Source organism: Urocampus carinirostris, chromosome 13 (assembly GCF_059441175.1).
Source record: "Urocampus carinirostris isolate Australia breed hairy pipefish chromosome 13, RoL_Ucar_1.0, whole genome shotgun sequence".
Taxonomy (NCBI): Eukaryota; Metazoa; Chordata; class Actinopteri; order Syngnathiformes; family Syngnathidae; genus Urocampus; species Urocampus carinirostris.
In genome coordinates, this window is record NC_142361.1 from 33,054,124 (window position 1) to 33,077,717 (window position 23,594).

Genomic DNA, 23,594 nt, shown 5'->3' on the forward strand with positions numbered 1-23,594 from the left:
CAGAACTGACACTCACTGTATATTTTTTTCTTTTTCAGACCATTCTCTGTAAACCCAAGAGATGGTTGTGCGTGAAAATCCCAGTAGATCAACAGTTACTGAGAAACTTAGACCAGCTCTTCTAGCACGAATACCAATGCCACATTCAAAGTCACTTAAATCAACTTTCTTCCTCATAGTGATACTCTTTTTGAATGGCAGGAGATTGTCTTCACCATGTCTACATCACTAAATGCACTGCTTTGCTGCTATGTGATTGGCTGTTTAGAACTTAAGTGTAAACGAGTAGTTGGACAGCAGTATCTAATAAAGTGGCTGGTGAGTTTGCTTCTACTTCCCTTCTCCATCCGTCCATTTCCTGTGCAGCTCATCCTCATTGGGGTGGCAGGGGTCCTGGAGCCCATCCCAGCCACTTCAAGCAGTGGGCAGGGGACACCCTGAACTGGTTGCCAGTCAGTTGCAGGGCATACAATGACCGACAATTGACTTGCTCATTCACACCTAGGTACAATTTGGACTGGCCAGAGGAAACCCACGCAGGCACGAGGAAGAACATGCAAACTCCACACGGGGAGGTTGCAGTAGCTGGAATCAAACCCCGGACCCCTGCACCGCGGGGCTGCATGCTAACATAAATATATGATGTGTGTGTGTATATTTATACATATAATATATAATGCTGGAGGGATCTTGGCCCACTCCTCCACATATATATATATATATATATATATATATATATATATATATATATATATATATTATATAAAAATACTTATACGTATTATTACAACTATATATACATATTTATACATATAATATTTTCCATATTGACTTTTAAAAATATATTTTATTTGTCAAACGCATATTGTTGAAGTTTAAGGTTTTTAACTGGTAAAGACCGCATCTGTCGTTCACTCTGCCTTGTGAAAGACATTTATTTCTCAGCGTGTAGGTTCCTCGTTACATATAAGATCTTTGGCGTGACTCAAAGGCTCCTGATTGGTCGCTTCACGTGGGGGATTTCCGCTGGAGAACTTCCTCACTACTCCAAAATTCTCGTCTTCTGTCACTTGACTGAGCAAGTCGAAACGCTTCTGACAAGTCAACACTTTGTTTGAGTGTGCAGTATGGATGGTGAGTAGTAATTCTTTCTTTTTAAATTAACTTTTAGAAAAAAGTTAATATTTTAATTCAGTGACATGTTATAAATGAAAATACCGTTTCTTGTGAGGTCATTTCTGACCCCTCGAATGACGACAATGTCGGCTTTTTTATTTTGATGTTTTTAAAAAAAAAAAAATCTCGTCTTTTTTCATAAACAGCGACTTTTTTCCCCTTTTTATACTGTTAGAATGTTAAACAATATTGTTAATTTTGTCAAATGAAGCAAAACTTTCGTCAAATATACCTTTTTACCCTATTATACATACAATGAGGTCACAATTTGCTTTCCTATTCTTCTAGTCCTTCTGCCCTCCATGCTTGAGGACGATCCACACATTAGTAAGTACAATTTTTTAAGACTTTAAAAATACACACACACGCTCTAAATCAGGGGGTCGAGAAACCTTTGGACCTAAAGAGCCATAAAAGCACAAATATTTATATTTTTCTTGATTTTGAGAGAGCCACACCATATATATATTTCTCCAGACAAAAGTAATTCTTCAGCACAATTGATTTTACTGTGTGATGTTTGATATAATCTATGAAATAACAATGCCAAAGCCTGTGTCTCATATTATTATAAATATACATCTTGAAATTTGTCTCCCTCCCGCAGTTAGTTCAAAGTTCTGAGGCTCATTATGACAGCCATTTTGTCCTAAATAATGGTTTCAAAACAAGGTGCAAGTAAAGTTCTTTTGTAAAAGTCTCACTGAGTACAGATGCTTCCCTACTTACTAACATTCGAGTGACGGAAAACTGTAGATACGAAGAATTTTTTTCGGGATATCGATTGTATTGTGTGCACCTTTTTCCAAAAACAGAACAGTACTATAGTACTTATTTCCACCGCTACTGGCGTGTGGCGCTGTGAGAGCTCACCGGCATCCACTCCGAAGTAGAAATCCGCTTCCTCTTCCTAGTTTGTGTGTAATGTAAACACACTGCACTGTATTTCTAGCGCTCTAAAAACGTTGACATTTATATGGTTTAATATCTCGTGCATCCATTCAATATGGTTGGTGTAAAGTGTGAAGAAGAGACAAGCAGTTTTCTTTTGAAATGAAAGTGGAATAGGAAAGCTTGATGCCGTTGAGAAAATGGTTGGATTGCTTTATATCGGCCTCTTTCTACAACAGAGGAGGAAGTCGACTAACTCTTGAAGCGCATCTCCCATAAGTAAGTTAAACTTAACTTTATCTTTATAGAACATATTATTCTAGGAAATGTCTATTTTTTAGTACAAAACTATCAGGTTACCTATACAAGCTTTAAACATACTTAATTAAACTTTAAAGATACAAAATATAGTGCTGAAGTAACTTACGAACTAATTCTACTTACAAAAGATCGTCCGGTACGTGTTTACACCTTTAGTGCAGACGGCGCCGGGCGAGGAGAAAGAGTGAGCTGTGTATAGCTCCGCCCATCTCTACTGCTCACCCAATCAAATTGTTCTGGGTGCTTTGCTAGAGCTTTTAGGTCAAAAGTTTGTTTTGAGTTCAATTTTTTTTTCCTGTGGCTTTTTATCATAGTGTCTCAACAGCCACAACGGGGTCTGTTGGTGTGACACCTTGACATAAACTTGAGTTAAAATGGTGTCCTATGCATAGTGGACCAAACCCATTGTCTCGGCTTCACCTGTGCGGCAATCGGCTTTCCAAACAATAGACTAAATAATAACACAATTTCAATTTTAGCCCCGAGCCATATGTACTTATTAAAAGCTATATATGGCTCGCGAGCCATAGGTTCCCAACCCCTGCTCTGAATGCATAGAGTTGTGCTTTCACTTCCACATTCTTTCAGGGAAGAACTAAAGTGGCTTTTTTTTTTGTTTCAATGCTGTGTTTGTGAGTTTGTGGGACTTCAACTTGGGGTTGATGTTGAGATTCACGTTTTCCTATTAGATTTGGGGTTGGAAACCTATTTGACCCAAAGAGCCATGAAGGATAAATATTTGGATTTTTGAGAGTGAGAGAGAGAGAAAGCAAGAGAGAGAGAAGGAGAGAGGGAGAGCAAGAGAAAGAGAGAGCAACCAAGAGAGAGGGAGAGCAAGAGAGAGAGAAACAGCAAGAGAGAATAAGAGAAAGAGAAAGCAAGAGAGTGAGAGCAAGAGAGAGAGAGCAAGAGAAAGAGAGAGAAATTTGATAACATTTTTAAAAACAAAATAAATACACCACTTAAAATTTGTCTCCATCCCGCAGTTGAGTGTGTTAAAACCTTGAAAGTAGAATATTTTTTCTTTTAAAAGTATGTGTTAACAATGCCCAACTGAGTTCAAAGAGCCTTTATTTATTTTTTCCCACCGCACCTATCTACTTTTATCTTACTTTGACCAGACCTGTTGGAGACGCTCGACACTTTAGGAAGCAGGAAACTTGGGTCGGGGGCGGAGGGGCGGAGAGTAATTCCATGCTAATGATTACAGTTTTTTAGAAGTGTAGCATAAAAATAGCGAAAGTACAAAAAGGCCTGTTTCAAATACAGTCCAAACGCCAATTTATAAACCAAAAAAGAAAAAAGTTAATCGAGTGCGTCCAGCCAGAAGATGGCCTCAGTGAGTAGAAAATGCTCAAATTCTGGACAGCACCTTTAAGATCGTCAAGGCTCATTTTACCGTCATTTTTCATAAATAATGGTTTCAAAATAAATGAGTTCTTTTGTAAAAATGTCACAAAATACTGCAAACGAGGAGAATATGGATGTATTTACCTATGCTCCAGGGCGCGCTGGGCAAGTATCCGCCCACACCCTACCACTCACAAAATCCAATTGCTCTGGGTTCTTGGCTGGCGTTTTTGGGTGTTTACAGTTGTTCCTGTGGGTTTTTGTCATAAAGTGTCTCAACAGTGACCATAGATTGTTTAGTGAGCTTCCATATACAGGATTTTTAAGAGACATACAGCTAAAACAAGGGCTGTAACACTGTGACTGTAAACTATCGTTGGGACTATGCACTATATATTCTGGACCAAACCAACTGGCCACAGCGTCGCTTCAACTTAGCATGTACAGTAGTACAACGGAGGCAATAAAACAAGAATAGAATTGCCCTCGTTTTATCTCCGAGCCTGACGTATTACCGTAAGTGAGATCGTGTGAGAGAGCTCAGTCTGCTTAGAATACTTGCCACAATGAAGTTCAGTCCACTTCCATAAAACTTCCTGGTTCGTTTCTAGTTCCTCTGCGTTGTTCTTCAAGTTTAAGAGAGGGCACTGAACTGATATTGCTCGGAAAGGAGAGCCACAACCAAACGCAACATAATAAAATTTATTTAAGTGAAGTTTTCTTCGTCCCACTCACTTACAGGCATTCTGTGTACACAAAGATCGTAACTGCGTGTAAATAAATAAATAAATTAACTGATTACAGATGAGTGTATGTTGTTCACAAGATTAGGTCAGGTCGGGTTGTCTCTTAAAGGTTTAGCATGTTTAAGAGCGGGGAAATCTGCACAGAAGGCAAAAGAATCGTCCGTTGACTATACTCAAATGAAATTGTAGTGTACAATATATACAAGAAAATGAGACGTGGTAGTCCATGAAAAACATGTAATAAAAAACGTAGAAAAGAAAAACAAGATTAAAAAAAAGAAATGTACGATAAATAGGTAAACATCGACAAGGTAGTGCTTGTAGACTACCCTTAGTTGTAAGTGAAAGTAGAAAGTCTGAGTTATCCCATGTTACTCTTGTGTGTGCAAGACTTAACACGACAAGAAACGATGTGCCTGTTTATTGGAACAGTCGTGACATCATCGAGGTGTACCTTAAAGGCCCAGCATGTTTAAGAGCAAGGAAATCTGCACATAAGGCAAAAAAAAAAAAATACGAACCGATCTGAATATTTGAGCAAATTTTTTTGTAAAATATGACTAAATAATATAGAATTAGAGTTGTCTTTATTGACTTTGATAATAAAATAGTGAACATTGTATCCAATGGGATTAGACGTGGGACTCCAGATCCAGAATAAACATGTAATTAAAAAGTAAGCTAAAAATAACGTTACGATAAGCCACATATTTTCAAAAAATAAAATATGAATACACATTTTTTCATACATATAAAAATATATATATTTTTCATCATCTTGGTGATAGTTTAGGGTGGTCATGGCCCTGAGGAAGACACTGTCCTTCAGCTAGTCAGTCTTTGTTTTAAGGGGAACTGTAGCATCTGCCAGAGGTTACCGAGTCCAAGAGGTTGTGGCCGGTGTTGGTGAAGGGGTCCTTAATAATGCCCCTCAGACTGGGCAGAGAACAGCCAATTATTTTCTGGGTGTGTTGATGACTCTTTGTTACACACAAAATACAGTCCGTGTTGTCTGCATAAACTTTCCTATAATAAAACCGCAAAGTGACCGCTTTGTAGGAGGTAGAAAGCTTTGCAAAAAAATAAAAAGTGGAAGTGTGTCCAAAGAATAGACGTTAAAAAGGGGAAACTGTCATCCCATGGTTTGTTTTTAAAAAGCCAGGCCCTGAACCGGAAACAAACCTATTACGATGTTTATACCCTGCTGATAAAATATTCGTTCTTCATATTGTTTTCTTCTTATACTATATTTTTCAAAATTGTCTTTTCATTTTTTTAACTAGATTTTTTGCTCTGCGAAACTTGAACAACTCCTACTATTTGCATCTCATCTCATCTCATTAGCTACACCGCTTATCCTCAGTAGGGTCGCGGGGGTGCTGGAGCCCATTCCAGCAATCATCAGGCAGTGGGCAGGGGACAAGTGAGAAGAAATTTGAAGTGTCCTTAAAGAGTTGAAAGTATTTTTTTCTCTCTATTAGGTATGTTTTGACATTGCCCAAATGAGTTCAAAGAGCCTTTATATATATTTTTTCCACCGCGCCTATCTGCTTTTATCTTTTACCCTCAGTGATCCGGCCACAGAGCGCGTTACACTGGAGGAAAGGAGGTGGGGGGATGAGAGGGATTTAACGCACGTGCTTGCTGTAGTCTTTCATTTCAGGATGAAAATGGTGAAAGTAAGAAAAGGACCGTTTCAAACACAACCCCAAAAAATAGCTTGACGGAAGTTACAAGGACGATTTCAGCCAGAAGATGGCGTCAGCTAGTAGAATATTTTAAAATGACAGACACCTCCTTTAACTGACTGAATTTTGACAAAGCCTTAAAGGCACAATGTATGGTATTTAGTACCTCCTAGTTGTAAAAACTTCATTAAAGAAAAAAAACAATACTAGTTTAGATAATAAAGCAAAAATATAAAACCCGTCATATTAACGTACATAATAAAATACTCGTAGGTTGAGAAATCCGTATTTGTTTTACATATCATGAGCCTCACCTAGAGGGAGCTGGCATAATTGTCATCGTCTTGCTACTACGGGTACACCAACAAAAACAAAAATTCAGAAGAAACAATGTCCAGTTCGGTCCCTTTAAGGCTGGATAGTTTGTATTCTTCCGAATTCTTTTTAGAACTCACTTTCTGTTGTACTACGCAATAAAGCGACACCTAGTGGTGAAATAACACTCTGCCTCTTATACTACACCGAAGTCCCTAAGTGATTAGAGTGAAATAAAAGCATTAGGCATGTTTTCCTGTCTAACAATGACACATGTTAATACATGTGAAAGAAAACAGTAAAAAAAAATAAACGACTCCATTTTAAGAGACTATGTTTTGTTTCTTAAGCTGACAAACTTGTCATCCTAAATAGTAATCACTGGATGTTTTTGTGTACTAATTATTATGATTACAATTGTTAACATGATAGACACGGGATTTTCTCAAGTACTCTACTGCACACTGTAATTCCTCTCTACTTATTGCTTCGAACTTAGAGGCCTCAGTGCATCTCGGGTTGAAAAATATCCCGCGATCCATTATTCCCGATCGCATACTGCTGCGAGAGGGTGTTTGAAAAGCGCATTTCTGAAGGGCCTGTGGATGTTTTTTCTGCAGTTCTGTCCACCAAAAGCTGTGCTCATGGCTGTCATCCATTATCCCTGATTGGATATGGCGGTGACTGGCAGAGCGCATTTTCGTGGGACCTGGTGGCTCTTTTTTTTTTTTTGCTGTTATTTCCGTCTAAAACGAACTGCACCTGTGCAACCACGATCCATTATCTCCGAATCCTGTATTGCTAAAAAGCCCTTTTGTTGGAAAGCATGCCGTTTTGGCCAACCTAAATTGAAATGCACCGTTGTTGCTGCGATTCTTTATCCCCGGTCGACTATTGCTGTTTTTTTGTTTTGTTCAGGCAACTAAAGTGTGACATTGTATCCTGCCTGAAATGGACCACACGGTTTTGGCTGAGATTCATTATCGCCAGTCAACTATTGCTCAGTGTAGAGGCTGGCAGAGCGCATTTCCTTCATAGGTTCAAGCTGCTGAACCGTGTCATTGTGGCCTGCCTAAAATGAATGGGACTGTTTTCGCCATGATCTATTGTCCCCAGTAGATTATTGCTGAGTTCAGGGGGCCAAGAGATGAAATTTGTCTCATGTGTACCAGATTTTCTTTAGATTTCTTTGCGCCTAAAATGAATCGCACTGTTGTGGTCGTGATCCATTATTTCTGGTCAACTATTGCTAACAGCAAGGATGGGTGGAGTACTTTTTTTCCCGGTTTGGGTCCCTGAAACATGCCTTTGGGACCTTCCTAAAATGAATTGCACTGTTTAGGCCACGATCCATCATCCCATGTCGACTATTGCTGAAAACGGGGGCAGAGAGAGCTAATTTGGTCTCTTGGGTGGCTGGTCTTTTTTTTTTGTCTTCTTTCCACCTAAAACGGACATCACGGTTGTGATCCATTATCCCCAGTGGACTAGTGCTCAAAACAGGGGCGGGGAGAACAAATTTGGGTCATGGGTGGCAGGTCTTTTTGCCTGCTCCTTACGTCCAATATGAACCGCACCCGTGCGGTCGCGATCCATTATTCTAGGTCAATTATGTGTTGTGGTCAAGGGCTGCTAAAAATAGGGGGGGACTAGTGTATGCAGATTTTCTATTCTCTCAGACTGTTTAGCCAATCAGAATAACGAATGCACAATCTGTGAAGAACCAAGACATGAAAGGGGTTACTGTAATGAGCAAAAAGAGCAAAATGTTCTGCCAGTGGTAGCTTAAATATCATGTTAAAACATAATAAGTTCACAATATTACTGACTTACTGGAAACCAAAGAATATTACTGTTAGTTTGCTGATTACTGGAAGACCGCACATATACTTGAGAACAGAACAATTTATTGTCTCCAATTAGACATAATTGGATGACAGGCATGTTTTGGCAAACACAAGTACATTTGTGCAAAGTCATCGTTTTAAACCTTGTGTCATCTCATAGTTGAACTGCCGGTTCTGAATCATATTTTATCTTGCTGAAAATTTTATGTCAAGTCATATTTATTTGGGTGGCCCTTAATCACGAAGAGTCTCAAAGGGCTGCACAGACCACAGATTATTGCAAACCACAGACTATTATGACACCATTTCCTGATCTAAAACCTACACGAGGGCAAGGTTAAAACTCAAAAACTAATGAAAGCCAAGTCAAGTTATGTTTATTTGTATTGCCCTTATCACAAGGAGTCTCATAGGGCTGCATAGACCACAGATTGTTGCAAACCACAGACTATTATTATACAATCCCCTGATCTAAAACCTACATCAGGGCAAGGAAAAACTTAAAAACTTAAACATGAGGAAAATGAAGAAACCTTCAGAAGGGACCACAAATGAGTTTAATCCAACTTCCACGATGACCAGGAGCAATGGATGTTGCAATAACAAATACTAAACACATATTGTCAATATAAAATATAGGTTATTCATATGCTATAGAGTAGAAGTGTGTTTTAAGCCTAGATTTAAAAAATTCCACTGAGGTTGCAGATCGAATCTCAGGGGGAAGAGCATTCCACAGCACCGGGGCCCGAAATTTATTTTGTTTTTTTCCCATTTATTATTTGAAGGCATGTTTTAGCAAACAGCAAATCACAAAGTGCACAAACTATTCAGTGTCATTTATGAATGTTGAAATGAATCCATCGATGAATAATACAAGAAGTACATTTCAATATTTTAATCACTATTTTTCGTCTTTACTAATAAGAATTCTTACCAAAATTGTAAATAAGAAGAATAATGCCAGGATATTCAACAACAAAAATGTTCGAAAGGTTTAGTATTTTACTCGCACTATTTTAATGATCTTTTTTTATCCTTAATTTCACATAAAAATTAATAAAAATACTCAGAATTATTAAAAAAATGTATTTTATTTAAGTTTTGTACAAAACAAGTTAAAAATATGGAAAAAGAAAAACATATTTATCTCAATTAAAGGATTTTTGAATTTTTTTTGTAAAATGATTGAAAATACTTACAATTAGTAGAACATTTGACTACATTTTTTTAAATATTGACAAAGAATTGTTTTAGTTTTATATAAATATTATTCTATGTATTTGTTATTGTTGACCAAAATCAATCCAAGGAAAGTCAGAAAAAAGCAAAGAAATGCTTATCACTACCTACCGGGTGCTCCGTGGATTGTTTTTGTGTCCGGGGAGAGACTGATACTTAAATCTAGTAAAGTTGTCTCTTATGTTATTACAAAAACAAGTGAACAAGTGTATCTTGACTTAATACTATTTTAGGACATTGATCTTATTTTAGAACAAAGACAAGTTTAAAATACGTATTGTAAAAGGGGTAATTATTCAAATTTAAGGATTATTTGAAGTATTCATAGTAAAATATAAGGAATACAAGAGCAAGTTTAAAATATTAAAAAATAAAAATCTATGTAGCCCAGGTTAATGGTTCTTTGAAGTACCAATATTATTTTCAATATTTAAAAAAAAAATAGGTTTAAATATAGTAACATGAAAAAAGTATTACAATTCTTCAACATTTCTTATTACCAAAACTGTTTAAAAAATGTCAATAATTTGGTTTAGTTTAAGTATTACAGTATTTTTGTTTTAGTAAAATAATAAAAAAGACAAAACATGCAAAACATTTTGTCTGTTTCATTACAAAAACACGGTGGAGTATTTGAAAATAATCTCATCTCATCTCAATTGGAATATTTTTCACCCATTAATTAAAAACCACGATTACAAAAAAAACAAGTTATACTTTGGAAAATTCTTCTAATGGAAATTTTCTTTTTTAATGTACTTTTTAAAAAAAATAAAATAACAACTACGGTGTAATGATAGATGTGGCATTTATTCACCATGCTTGTACTTTCCAGAGATCAAGTCTCTTTATAGAATCCAACCTGTCTTTATCACTGATTATTGTTATTAGTGTCTATAAACGTGTTACTAGGATTCTGTTGGTTACAAATTTAGTTTAGTACTGTTATTTGTGTGCGTGTACTGCAGTCATTATGAAAATCCGTACAAAGAATTCAGAGAGTTAAGAGAAAATGACTGCGGTTATTTAAGGGAAGTATGCTCATGGGGCGGATACTTCCTCCGTCATATTGTCTTTCTCCTCCCCAGTGAGCGAGCCCGCCATCCGCATCTTTGAGCAACCCCGAGCGAGAGGGATGCGATTTCGCTACAAATGCGAAGGTCGCTCCGCCGGCAGCATCCCTGGCGAGAACAGCACGGACAACAACAGGACCTACCCCAGCCTGCAGGTGACCACTTCCTGCCGGCATTTGCGTTTATAGCTCATAAGATACCTCAAACAAGGAGAGAAGACATTAATGTATTTTGAGCTTGCAAGGAGGATAAGAGAGGAAGCCTCAGGATGTAAAAACCTGTTCTAACGGTCCTCTCTTTTATCAAAATTCCCTAGTTTATAAAATCAGAAAAACCCTAAAGCGGGGGACAGTTGAGGTTCTGAGTCATTGTGATTTTCTAATGTTTCTATTTTTTGACTGAGTCCATTCAACCACATTTTTAATAATCAACCAGGTGATAAGATAGTAAAAACAAATAAATTCCAGTTCATTGGCTTCAAGAACAAAAAAACATCAATTCAAGTATTTCTAATTATTTTTAAGCAATTAATTAGGAGAATAGAATGAGTATCTGTTTATGTTTTAAAGAAATGTATTTGTCCTTTTATCAATTTATTTTAAAGGAAATACAACAAACTAAATTCGTACTTACGGGTTTTACAAAGCGTATGGGAATAAATATGCCCATTTTTAGCTAGCTATTTTCCTGCTTCCAGCCATCCATCCATTATCTGCACCACTTATCCTCAGTAGGGTCGCTAACCACTGTGCCGCCGTGTTGCCCTATCTTCCTACATTTGTAGCTATTTAACAAGCTATCGAGTTAGCTTTTTACATTTTTATACATGCTATCTAGTTAGCTTTTCACATTTTTATGCATGCTATCAAGCTAAATTTTGGCCGACCTTCTAGCTAGCTATCTTTAACTTTCAAGCTGGCTATTTAGATGACTTTTACTCTTTCAGCTAGCTATCTAGCTATCTTTGAGTTTTTACCTATTAGCTTGATAGTTGGCTAGAAAGGTTATCTTTTTAGCTATTTAGCAAGCCACTACCTAAGTTGCTATTTTAGAAAACATATCAAACTGGGTTCCCTTGATGCTAATTGGTAACAAAAAGTAGCTCAACGCTTGGGAAATATTGGAGACTCCTGCCCTAAAGGGTGTGCAAATCAAAGAACAGCAACATGATTGGCAAATGGTGACGATGATTCAAACAGTAAACAAGCTTTCAATAATAGTTGACATGTTGTCTGTCTGCCGCCATACTTGCTGCTGTTTGTTGCGTTGAGAACGTTGGTTACTCATAGTAGTAGTTGTCAGTGGGTTAACAGCGGGTTTACAGGGTTAACAGTGCGGCATTATCAGGTTGAAAACCAGTTCCGTATGACCTTCAAACTGAGGATCTTGTTTACATTCTTCAATTTTTGCTTGGTTTTCTGAACAAACGTTTTGCTTTCTTTCTCTGGAGCACATGTTGGGTCGAAGCCAATATGGCTGTCTTTCAGGAAGTTGCTGTCACCTGAGGAAGTTAGGAACTTTTTGTTCACTGAGTGTTGTACTGACCCCTGCAGGTCCGGATAAAGACATAGGTGAATGTGACTGAAGATGTGTGTGATTTGTTTCTGTTTAGACAATTGACGTAACAATAGTCAAAATAACCTAAGCCAAGTCATGTTTATTTGTATAGCCCTTAATCACAAAGAGTCTCAAAGGGCTGCACAGATCAAAGACTATTGCAAACTATTATTACAGACTATTATGTTTCCCTACTTCTTTTGAGCCAAGTTGTTGTCAAGTCAAGTTTATGTGTATAGCCCTTAATTACAAGAAGTTTCGAAAGGCTGCACAGTCTACAGACTACCATTACCACCACCCCCTGATCACCACCTGTCAAAAATGTTTGAAAATTAATTCCTCGATTCAGTTTTATCGATTTTTTTTAAAAGAATAAATGACCATATTAGACAGTATAAGGTTTTCCTTATCATTTTTGCTCAGAGGGCAATCCATGTTATTTTTTTTGGTCGATAACTTTGTTGTCATTTGACTATATTTTAACATATTTTTAGAGTTTTACTACATTGTTATCTTGTTTTTGTTCCTTCAACCAACAATAGTTCTAAAAAGGAGCAAAAATGATCTGCTATTGGAACGAAAGAAAAATCTTTTACTATATTGTAATTATATTGTATTTTTTTTTAATAAGGAAAAAAGTTTTCTGTCATTTTTTTATTTTACTATTCTTCAACCTGTTATATCATATTTTATTTTGTTTTGTAACCTAAAACATTTGTAGGTAGAGGTATTTTATAGTTGTCAATCTGGCTTAGATGCAAGTATATACAGTTGGGAGAATATCTGCATAAGGAGAAATTCAGCATCCTTATACCCTGTGCTTGAGATGGTGGATGCCACGTAACTGTATTCAGTCGTACTTTGTCGGTATATATAAACATGGCCACTTATTACTTCTGTTCGAATGAGGGTTGACACTATGAACGATTCAACTACTCAACAGTCGGAGAACTTTGCAATTCTTTACCTGCATTTGACGAGTAACACGGTAAGGGTGTCCCCTGCCCACTGCCTGAAGATGGCTGGGATGGGCTCCAGCATCGCTGTGACCCTACTGAGAATAAGCGGTGTTGATAATGGATGGATATATGAAAGTAGAACCCATTACATTAAATTAGGTGTTCCCCAAGGTTCATTTCGAGACCCAGTACTTTTTTCATATTCAATAGTAACTTCAATGGTTAAGCACCTTCGAGTTGCATTTTTATGTAGGAATTTTGCTCCACAAATAAATGTCAACATTAATAAAAATGATGTCATAAAATAAGCTCCGCGTAACAATCGTTAAGTATCCGATTTGTATTAGGTGTAAGAGTAAATCCCGAAACGTTCCAGGGTGAGTCACCGACCGACTTGATGATTGTTCCCGACGTTTCCCACAGATTCTCAACTACTGCGGCAGAGGTAAAGTGTGCGTTTACCTGGTGACCAAGAACGAGCCTTACAGACCGCACCCTCACGACCTGGTGGGGAAGGACTGCAAAGACGGCTACTACGAGGCCGAGTTCGGACCGGAACGCAAAGTCATCGCGTGAGCATTCCAAACTCGGCGTCGGTCCGCACACAAACAAATAACAACACATGGCACAATGGAATTTCCCCATTGACATCACTAATACGAGGAGAAAGGGAAAACCGCGGTTCTCCTTCAACATTTGTAATGAGTCACAATGTTTTTTGCTGTGTCTAATTTTAAATTCTTTCATGGGCCGGGCAGTAGTAAACGATGACATAAAACATACCGCACCCCGCTCCGTCGTTTATTCGCTTGGATAAAAAATGTCGAGATTACACAACGAGCGGAAGAGAGTAGTAAAGAGACTATTATGCTTTATTGACGTTTATTTTTAGTGTCTTCGGGTCGAAATGCAATCATGGAGTCGAATCCCTTGATGGTTTTTGTGCTCGTTTTCACTTTTCGGTTCTGTCCTTCAGTTTCCAGAATCTCGGTATACGATGTGTGAAAAAGCGGGAGGTGAAGGACGCCATTTTGCAAAGGATTAACAGAGGGATCAACCCCTTCAACGGTGAGTTTCCTTTTCGTTACGGTTCAAGGAAATCATGTTTGTGCGGTTTGGTTTTCACGCTCGATTTTCATCAACACTTGCCTGCATTATAAATTTAACACACTAGAAAAAGGCGTGTTATTTTGTTTTATTTGATTTATTAACCACCAAGCCAAATTGTGAATGGAGGCCTTAGTACTTAATGTGGTATTGTAAACATTAAATGGAACATTATTTTTTTTAAAAGTCCTTCAGATATTGCAAAATCTTAATTTTAATGCATGATGGAATATCCGACTGCATTTGAATGCACCTCACGACTCCTAAGCAGTTTGTAAGAAAACCTATTTTGTTACACAGGAAATAGTGTTGTACCTCCCTTAATTCCGATGCTATAAAGCACGATACCACCCAAATAGCTTTCTGTAAAGCTTAATTTATTTGGTTTGAGATGTTGTTTTTCAATTTATAATCATAAATATATATATATATATATCTCAAAGTGCTGCACGGTAGTGCAGTGGTTAGCGTGTCAGCTGCACAGTTCTGAGGTCATGGGTTCAAAGCCAGCCTTCTGGTGCGGAGTTTGTATGTTCTCTCCGTGCTTGCATGGGTTTCATCCGGGCACTCCGGTTTCCTCCCACATTCCCAAGAACACGCATGTCGGGTAAATTGGACGATCCAAATTGTCCCTAGGTGTGAATGAGCGAGTGAGTTGTCCTTCCTGTGTGGAGTTTGCATGTTCTCCCCGTGCTTGCGTAGGATTCCTCCGGGCGCTCCGGTTTCCTCCCGCATTCCACAAACATTGCATGTCAGGTTGATTGGCCATATCCAAATTGTCCCAATTAGCGAGTGAGTTGTCCATCTCTGTGTGCCCTGCGACTGGCTTGTAACTCGTTCAGGGTGTCCCCTGCCCACTGCCCGAAGATGGCTGGGATGGGCTCCAGCACCGCCGTGACCCTACTGAGGATAAGGGGTGCAGATAATTGATGGATATATCAAAATAGAACCCATTACATTAAATTAGGTGTTCCCCAAGACTCATTTCGAGACCCAGTACTTTTTCATCTTCAATAGCAACTTCAATAGTTAAGCACCTTTGAGTTGCATTTTTATGTAGGAATTGTGCTCCACGAATAAATGTAAACTTTAATAAAAATGATGTCATAAAATAAGAAAATAATGATTTGAATAGCTTAAGTATCAGCCAAAGGAACAGGGAAATTTGACTAGGAATGTTTTTACTGTTATATCACTTGTTTTATTTTTTAAATTTACTTTTTTTAATTGAGTGATTGCGGTGACGTGGGAAAATGAGATAAAAGTAGGTCTACCTTGGTTTATATTATTTCTATTCCAAGAATTTAATATATACTTATTGACCGTCAGTCTAGTTAAAAGGATATTGTTTATTATTTATCACCTTTTAGTGGTAAAAAACAAAACAGTATTTATTTGAACAACAATCAAAAAGACATGAACTATCATGTAATCATACATTCTTTTAAACATTTGTATATTATGATATTTGTTTTCTTTTTACACAAATTGAGTCTCAATAGTTTTTAGTCTTCCTTGTGCTTTGTAGCACTCTTTTTGGACAAAACAGTGACATCTAGTGATCAAATATTACACAGTGTCCCTTTTAAAATAGATATTTGATGTTTTGGACCCCAGTGGCATTAAAATGTGCTCGTTAAAATAAAGTATAGGCGTACATACAACATACTTATCCAAATCATTTGAGGGTTTCAGTTCTTCTAATTTCTCAACACATCCAACTCGAGTCCATAAATCAAGTGCTCTAAAAAATGAATGGAAAACTACAAACCCACATTCCTCTTTTACAATACAGTATATTTTATCTGCTGCTGCTAAAAGAAAAAAAAAGCAGAAAGCTTAACCGTGATTAATGCATCACAGCATACTTGAATCCTCAATCGTTTAATACGGTATCAAAACGCCCCAAAGCAAAGTGTTTGGAGACGTCATTCATGATGAGATCTCTCTTTTTTTTTCCGCCGAGATTAAAGTGGCCAAAATGCGACTACAATTACAATAATAAACTACTAATTGCTTTCCATTGTAGGTAAGCTTGTGGTGAGCCAGGTAAAACAACTGACTCATGTTTCCCACTCGTCTTAAGTGTACTGCCAATGTTTTATTTACAATGTTTCTACATCGTTAACATGTATGCAAATAAATAATGATTACGTTTTAAAATAAAACTATTTGTGTGAACAAAATAGTAAGTCTACTCTACTAGTTTCAGTTTTCCATCGACTAAAGCACGGACTACAACTGTGGTGGACTGCTGCTGCCTTTGTGGAAATAAATGCATGAATAAATACCTACAAATATATGCCATGTCAATAAATGAACACTAAAATACCTAACTGTGCACTGTTAGAGCATCACCCGCATGGAGACATATTTGGGTGGCATTTTCCTTTTTTGGCACGTGACGATGAAAAACCCAAAGAGTAAGAGTGTGGCCTTGGAGAGTAGAATGTCTTTCTGGGAAAACTGCTGGGTCACCAAAACCAAAAAGTCATTTTTGGAGCAGTTTTCACATTCGGGTAACCTACCTACCTACCTGACTGCCTGTAAAATATGATGTTGACATTCAACGTGATTGTGTTCTGGGAAAGTGGAATGTCTTGCAAAGTCAACAAAAGCAGAAGTGATGAGTCAGCTTTTTTTCACATCTAGGTTTACTTACCTGTTTGCCTGTGAAATATGATGTTGACATTCAATGTGATTGTGGTCTGGAAAAGTGGAATGTCTTTCTGGGGAAAAAAATGCAAAGGCAACAAAAGCAGAAGTGCTGAGTCAGCTTTTTTCACATCCAGGTTTACTTACCTGATTGCCTGTGAAATATGATGTTGACATTCAATGAGATTGTGGTCTGGAAAAGTGGAATGTCTTTCTAGGGAAAAAAATGCAAAGGCAACAAAAGCAGAAGTGCTGAGTCAGCTTTTTTTCACATCTAGGTTTACTTACCTGATTCCCTGTGAAAGATGGTGTCTATATCTAAACTGTATAAAATCCCAAACATGACAGATTAGCTTAATTTGAGGGACTGGGCCCGAAGTAAACCTGCATTTCGGTGACGTGCGTACTTCGAGTTGACTTGTACTTCTGCGCCGAAGTGTTACTCAAGTCAAAGTACAGTTACTTCAGAATAATATCACTCAAGTAAAAGCAAAAAGTAGTCATCCAAATAATGACTTGAGTGAAAGTTCTTGTTGTAGTTTATATGGTTTCACCACTTAACACAGAAATGATTCATATTTCGCTATTGTGGACTAAATTTCAAGCATTTTTCAAAGGCAACCTCCAACCTGCCGTACTTCAGAATCCTGCAAGCGTGCGGTACATACTTAAAGTCCTTCAGAGAGATCCTAAGACAAAATGAAATGTCCATATCTATGGGCAATTATTATGCAATGACCCGTTTCAGAAGAAGCAGGAGAGGAGTTGTCTTTAATATGACACAGTATTTCTATTCAATGACTACCATTTCAGTGTACTTTGAAGTGTGTGTGTGTACACACACAGAATACATGTGCAGTTGACAGCAGCAAGTGGCTAACAAAGGTTAGAATAGAATAGAATATACCTTTATTGTCATTGTTACAAAATGCGTTAACATATTGTGACAACAAATTTGGGCATGACACTCCAGATTACACATTCACAGTGAGGTAAAAAAAAACAAGAAGATAAAGGAACAGAGAAGATAAGGTTATAAAACAAGGAGGATAAAGTTAGTTAAAATTTACACTATATTTACACAAGAAATGTCGTCATGTAGGATGTTACATACAGTTTGGTATCGTAAGGGTTTGTGCAATATGCATTTGGTGCAAAAATAGTCATCATAGTGCAAAAAAATCGTCAACATTGTGCAAGGCGAGCAGTAAACATAGTGCAGTCAACATGTGCAAGAAACATAGACATTTTACGTTCGTATGAGGTAGTTGTTTTGCAAGAGTTTTTCAGTTTTTTTGTGCAGTGTCTGTTTAGGGTGGTAATGGCTCTGGGGAAGAAACTGAGCCATTACCACCCTAAACGGCACAGTGTATATTTGTAAGCACATGCTGTGCAGATGACACACACGTCACCAGTTGTTTGGAGAATGAGCTCTAGATCATACACGCGATGGCAGGCCCATTTCTTTCCATTCTGCCGTGACGTCGCCCGGAACCGCGATGATGACAAATCGCGGGCGGGGAACTCGATGCCTTTCGATTGCTCGGTGACAGTAACACATTTGGAGCGCACGCTTGTTTGTGTTTGACCACAGTACCACAAGAGCATCTGCTGCAGACGGAAGAGTACGACCTCAACGTGGTACGCTTGTGTATACAAGTCTTCCTGCAGGATGACAAGAGCCACTACACTCGAGCGCTCCACCCCGTCGTCAGCAACCCCATCTATGATAACAGTGAGTCGCTTTTGGCTGTCCTTTTCAATGCGGAGACGTTATGGGTCAAAAAGACTATCGTCGAATCGAGACTTTCTTGAGAGGGTCCTAAATCACTCTCAATAGTAAGTTCTTTTACAAGTCACAAATGTGTCATTTTCAAGGAAATACCTGTATATCGTAGCTACCAAATACTCAGAATCTTATGGAGTTTACTACGCCAGTTTATGGCATATTACTAAATAGACAATATCTACGGAAACTACAAAAAGTTGATTGTTACAAATATTAAACAGTTATATTCATACAATTTTTTTACGATAAAGGTATTATTGATCCACTATTTTATAAAGGAACAGAGTATTATTTAGCAGATAATCGTGGTAAAAAGTGTTCTGACCATTTTCTCAACCGCATCAAGCTTTCTTATTCCACTTTAATTTCAAAAGAAACAGCTCACAGCTTCTTTACACTTTATACCAACCGTATTGAATGGATGCACGAGATATTAAACATTAAAAATGTCAAAGTTCTTAGCGCGCTGGAGATACAATATAGAACGTTTACACACGAACTAGGAAGAGGAAGCTGATTTTTTCTTAGCGGTGGATGCTGGGTGACCTCTCACAGCGCTACCACACGTAGGTAGTGGCGGAAAGAAGTACTACAGTACTGTCCTGTACTCTGAAAAAGGTGCACACAATAAAAAATCTAACAGAACTGTCCAAGTATTTTTCAATATCCTTAAAAATATGTCCGTTACTACAGTTTTGCGTTAGTGAAATGGTCGTAAGTAGGGGAGCGTCTGTATGCATCGAGAGTAGAGTTGGCACTCCTCGGTAAAACATATACTAAAGACTTTAAAGAGATAAAAAGAAAAAAATACTATCGGATAAATGGCCAATGAAAATAATTTCAACGTAGTGCTTTGAAAAGTTATAACAATAAAAATGCAATGAGAAAGAATAGTGCATTGTAACTATAGTGCAATGGAAAAATATATATATATATCAATTCACAGTTTAATGAAATTGCTTTTCTTTCATTTTTATTCAGCAACAACAAAAAAAGATTTTCTTTTTTTGGAGTACTTGTTGGTCGAGAAAATTACATTGATTTGACATAACATGAGCCCCACCTCGAGGGAGCTAACATCATTGTCCGACATCTTGTTGGTACCCAAAAATCTCAAAATGAGACTTTGAGTCTCTGTAGTTTGTATTCTTCCATTTGTTTTTTTAGCACTCGCTGACATCAAGTGCACACTGTCTTTTTAAGCGAAAACATTGTCTAAGAACCACTTTCAGCCTAAAAATGGCAATCAAAATCTCTGATTTAATCTATTGAACATTTTGGAATATGATTTTTATTATCTGTGCATATTTATTCTAGATATTGCTAATTGGGATAATAGAAAAGTGCTATTCATTATGCATTCAGGGCTTTAAAATATGTTTCAATATCATGCATCCTCCACCAATGTACACTGATCCCTCGACATATTCCAATTCTTCTTTTGCGTCCTCGGTGTATCACGTGTTTTTTTCCTCTCACGTATAAATATGTACTTTGCGCAATTACAACACCGCTTCACAACTGCCTTTACATGCAAGCCTTTTTTTAGAACTGCCTTCTCTTTCTCAACAGTCTGAATGAGTTTCTTCAAGACTAGTGACGATCCAATAACCCCTCATTCATGCACTTATCGAGCAAACATATCTGGGGCCAAGCACGAGCTGTATCTCGTGTGTTGCCAGAATCCTAGACTTACACTGTACATGGATGGATACAAATGTGGCATTTTCGTTGTGGCGCCAGAAAATAAAATCTACAGGAGTAATCGACCAATACACACGCGTGGATAATTTGTCTCTGTACTACCAGTTTTGCGACATGATAGTATGCTGAATGATGGAAACTGTAATTCGCAGTTGTGTTACACCAACCTGTATACCGTATTGTCCAGACTATAAGGCGTATTTGATTATAAGGCGCTCCTTTAGAAGTATTTCCCTTGTAAACGGTTTTTCATGTATTGGCACACTTGACTATACAGCACATGAAATTAAAACTTTAGTCAGCAAGAGGATTGCACGAAAACAAAATGTCAGAAAATGTAAAAACTCGAATTCATTGAATAGAAATTCTAGTGGCACAACGGCAGTGCATTAATTCCTTCATAAATTGTTTCTAAATGTAGAGGTATTTAGTTGAAACTGTGCATTTCTTTTTTTTAACCGTATTTCCCGTTTATAAGGTGCACCAGATTATGTGCAGTCCCTTCTCAAGGTTTCTTCATTTTCCTCATGTTGAGGTTTTTGAGTTTTTCCTTGCCCTTATGTAGGTTTTAGATCAGGGGATGGTGTCATAATAGTCTGTGGTCTGTGCAGCCCTCTGAGACTCCTTGTGATAAGGGCTATACAAACTAACATATCTTGACTTGACTTTCCTTATTCTAAAGTTTTTGAGTTTTTCCTTGCCCTCATGTAGGTTTTAGATCAGGGCATGGTGTCATAATAGTCTGTAGTTTGCAATATTATGTGGTTTGTGAAGGCCTTTGAGACTCCTAGTGATTATGGGCTATAAAAATAAACATGACTTGACTTTAGGTTTTTGAGTTTTTCCTTGCCCTCATGTAGGTTTTAGATCAGGGGATAGTGTAATAATAGTCTGTAGTTTGCAGTAGTCTGTGCAGCTTTTTCAGATTAAGGGTGTCACAATTAAACATGACTTGACTTTCCTCACAGTAAAGTTTTGGAGATTTTCCTTGCCCTCATGTAGGTTTTAGATCAGGGGATGGTGTCTTAATAGTCTGTAGTTTGCAATAATCTGTAGTCTGTGCAGCCCTTTGAGACTCTTTGTGATTAAGGGCATCACAAATAAACATGACTTGACCTTTGAATTTCCGGCAAATTTTTAGTTGCGCCTTATAGTACATAAAATACGCTAAATGGTGTTCTACCTCATGGAAATTCACTTAATACGGAACGTTATGGATCAGATTAGCTGTGAAAATAAAGGGAATACTGTAGAATGTAGTTTTTTTTATTTTACTTCCCACAAACTTCAAATAAAGCGACTTTCTTGGAAGTTTCTCGTCATATATAAAACAAAGAGTAACAGTATTTTAGAGACAACCGTTGCAGGTGCCCAATCACTCGTGACCTAATTCAGGAGAAATCATGCACGCACTGAAAAAAGGGGAAGTAGAAGTCACATTCTACACCGACACTCAAACCAACGTCGCTGAGGAAAACTTCCTCTTCTGACAGCGAGTCATGTGACTCAACTCGAAGTCAAATATTTCACGCGTTGCTTTTCGTTTAACGTCCGGAATGCGTTGACAACCCGGATGCCGCTCTTGATTGGGCCTTGACCCACTTCTCCATTTGCGATTCTTAGGGGCCCCCAACACTGCCGAGCTGAAGATCTGCCGAGTGAACAGCAACAGCGGTTCCGTGAAGGGGGGAGACGAGCTCTTCCTGCTTTGTGATAAAGTGCAAAAAGGTAAGGCGGGGTCTGTTTGTGGTTTAGGGTAAGGGGCTTGAATAACTATGTCATAAATCAGGAGTCATCAACCTTTTTCAGAATGAGAGCTATTTTATATTTACAGATTAAACCTACCAGCATTTCTAGAAAGAATGTTATTATTATGGTATAACCAGGTTGTAATCATTAATCGCATCAAAAACTTATCCGAGTGATCAACATTTAGAAATTATTGGTGATAAGTTTATAGTCACTCAAAATAAGGAGAGAAGACATCAATGTACTTTAAGCTTGCAAGGGGAACAGGGGAGAGAGCCAGAACCTCAGATAAGAAAATCCAACCTGTTCTAAAAGCCCGCCCCTGAGTCCTTTCTTTTTATAAAATCTCCTGGGTTACGAAAGCATATCCGCTTTTAAGGTTTCGGAAATCAAATCATTCATCAAAATCAAACGAACTGGCATCAAATGCAATCTTCTTTGCAAGTGTCCGATATTAAAAACAGAATTAGCTTATCTATAGAGTAATTTTCAAGAGAAATTGGATGAGTTTATCATATACTTAAAGACTGTGATCATCCATCCATCCATCCATTATCTGCACCGCTTATCCTCAGTAGGGTCGCGGGGGTGCTGGAGCCCATCCCAGCCATCTTTGGGCAGTGGGCAGGGGACACCCTGAACTGGTTGCCAGCCAGTCGCAGGGCACACAGGAACAGACAAACCGTTCGCTCATTCACACCTAGGGACAATTTGGACGGGCCATTAACCTAACATGCATGTTTTTGGAAGGTGGGAGGAAACCAGAGTGCCTTAAAGGAAACCCACGCAAGCACGGGGAGAACATGCAAACTCCACACAGGAAGGTTCAATCTCATGAACTCAGAACTGTGCCGCACACGCAATAACCACTGCGCCGCCGTGCTGCCCTAGACTGTGATCATGCCGGTTAGAAATCAAATTTCCTAGAAAATCGCAATATCACTGGGGAGTGCTGATCATTTGAGATTTTTCGATCCACAAAATACTTTACACAAAAACTAATTTAAAAAACTCTTCTTTGGCCAAAACAATAAGCGGATAACTCTTATCTGAGATCACTGATAATAAAATAAAAACAATGGAAATAAAGATAAATCGTCTTTGGTACTGAGTGAGTTAGGCTATTCGTGGAACACGTGGCCAAATCATGGCCTGTGGGTCAAATGAGGCCCGCCAGATAATTTTATGTGGCCTGGGAGACAATGCTGAGAGAAGCACAAGGGAAAAACGATTTAAATCGCGTCAAACAATGACTTGCAGATTTAGATATACCCACTGGATGTCGCCAAGGCAACCACCAATAGTTGACTACCATTAATCCAACAGAGAACATCAGGGAAACCCATCCTGATGTTATTTTACTTCAAATAAAAATCTGTTTAAGGCAAAAAAAGAAAAAAAAATAGCACCTTGGTGATTTTGCAG

The 23,594-nt window shown here is 38.0% G+C and overlaps 1 protein-coding gene across 1 annotated transcript in view; it reads left to right on the forward strand.

The window, feature by feature from the left end:
* The first annotated feature begins 1,001 nt into the window (after positions 1–1,001).
* rel (REL proto-oncogene, NF-kB subunit) overlaps positions 1,002–23,594 on the forward strand; it is a 28,829-nt gene continuing 6,236 nt past the window's right edge. The window contains exons 1-7 of the mRNA XM_088351220.1: positions 1,002–1,134; positions 1,465–1,503; positions 10,665–10,804; positions 13,589–13,737; positions 14,142–14,233; positions 18,522–18,662; positions 22,044–22,148. Coding sequence (XP_088207346.1) covers positions 1,128–1,134; positions 1,465–1,503; positions 10,665–10,804; positions 13,589–13,737; positions 14,142–14,233; positions 18,522–18,662; positions 22,044–22,148 — 673 coding nt within the window. The 5' untranslated portion in view covers positions 1,002–1,127. The remainder of the gene's footprint in view (positions 1,135–1,464; positions 1,504–10,664; positions 10,805–13,588; positions 13,738–14,141; positions 14,234–18,521; positions 18,663–22,043; positions 22,149–23,594) is intronic.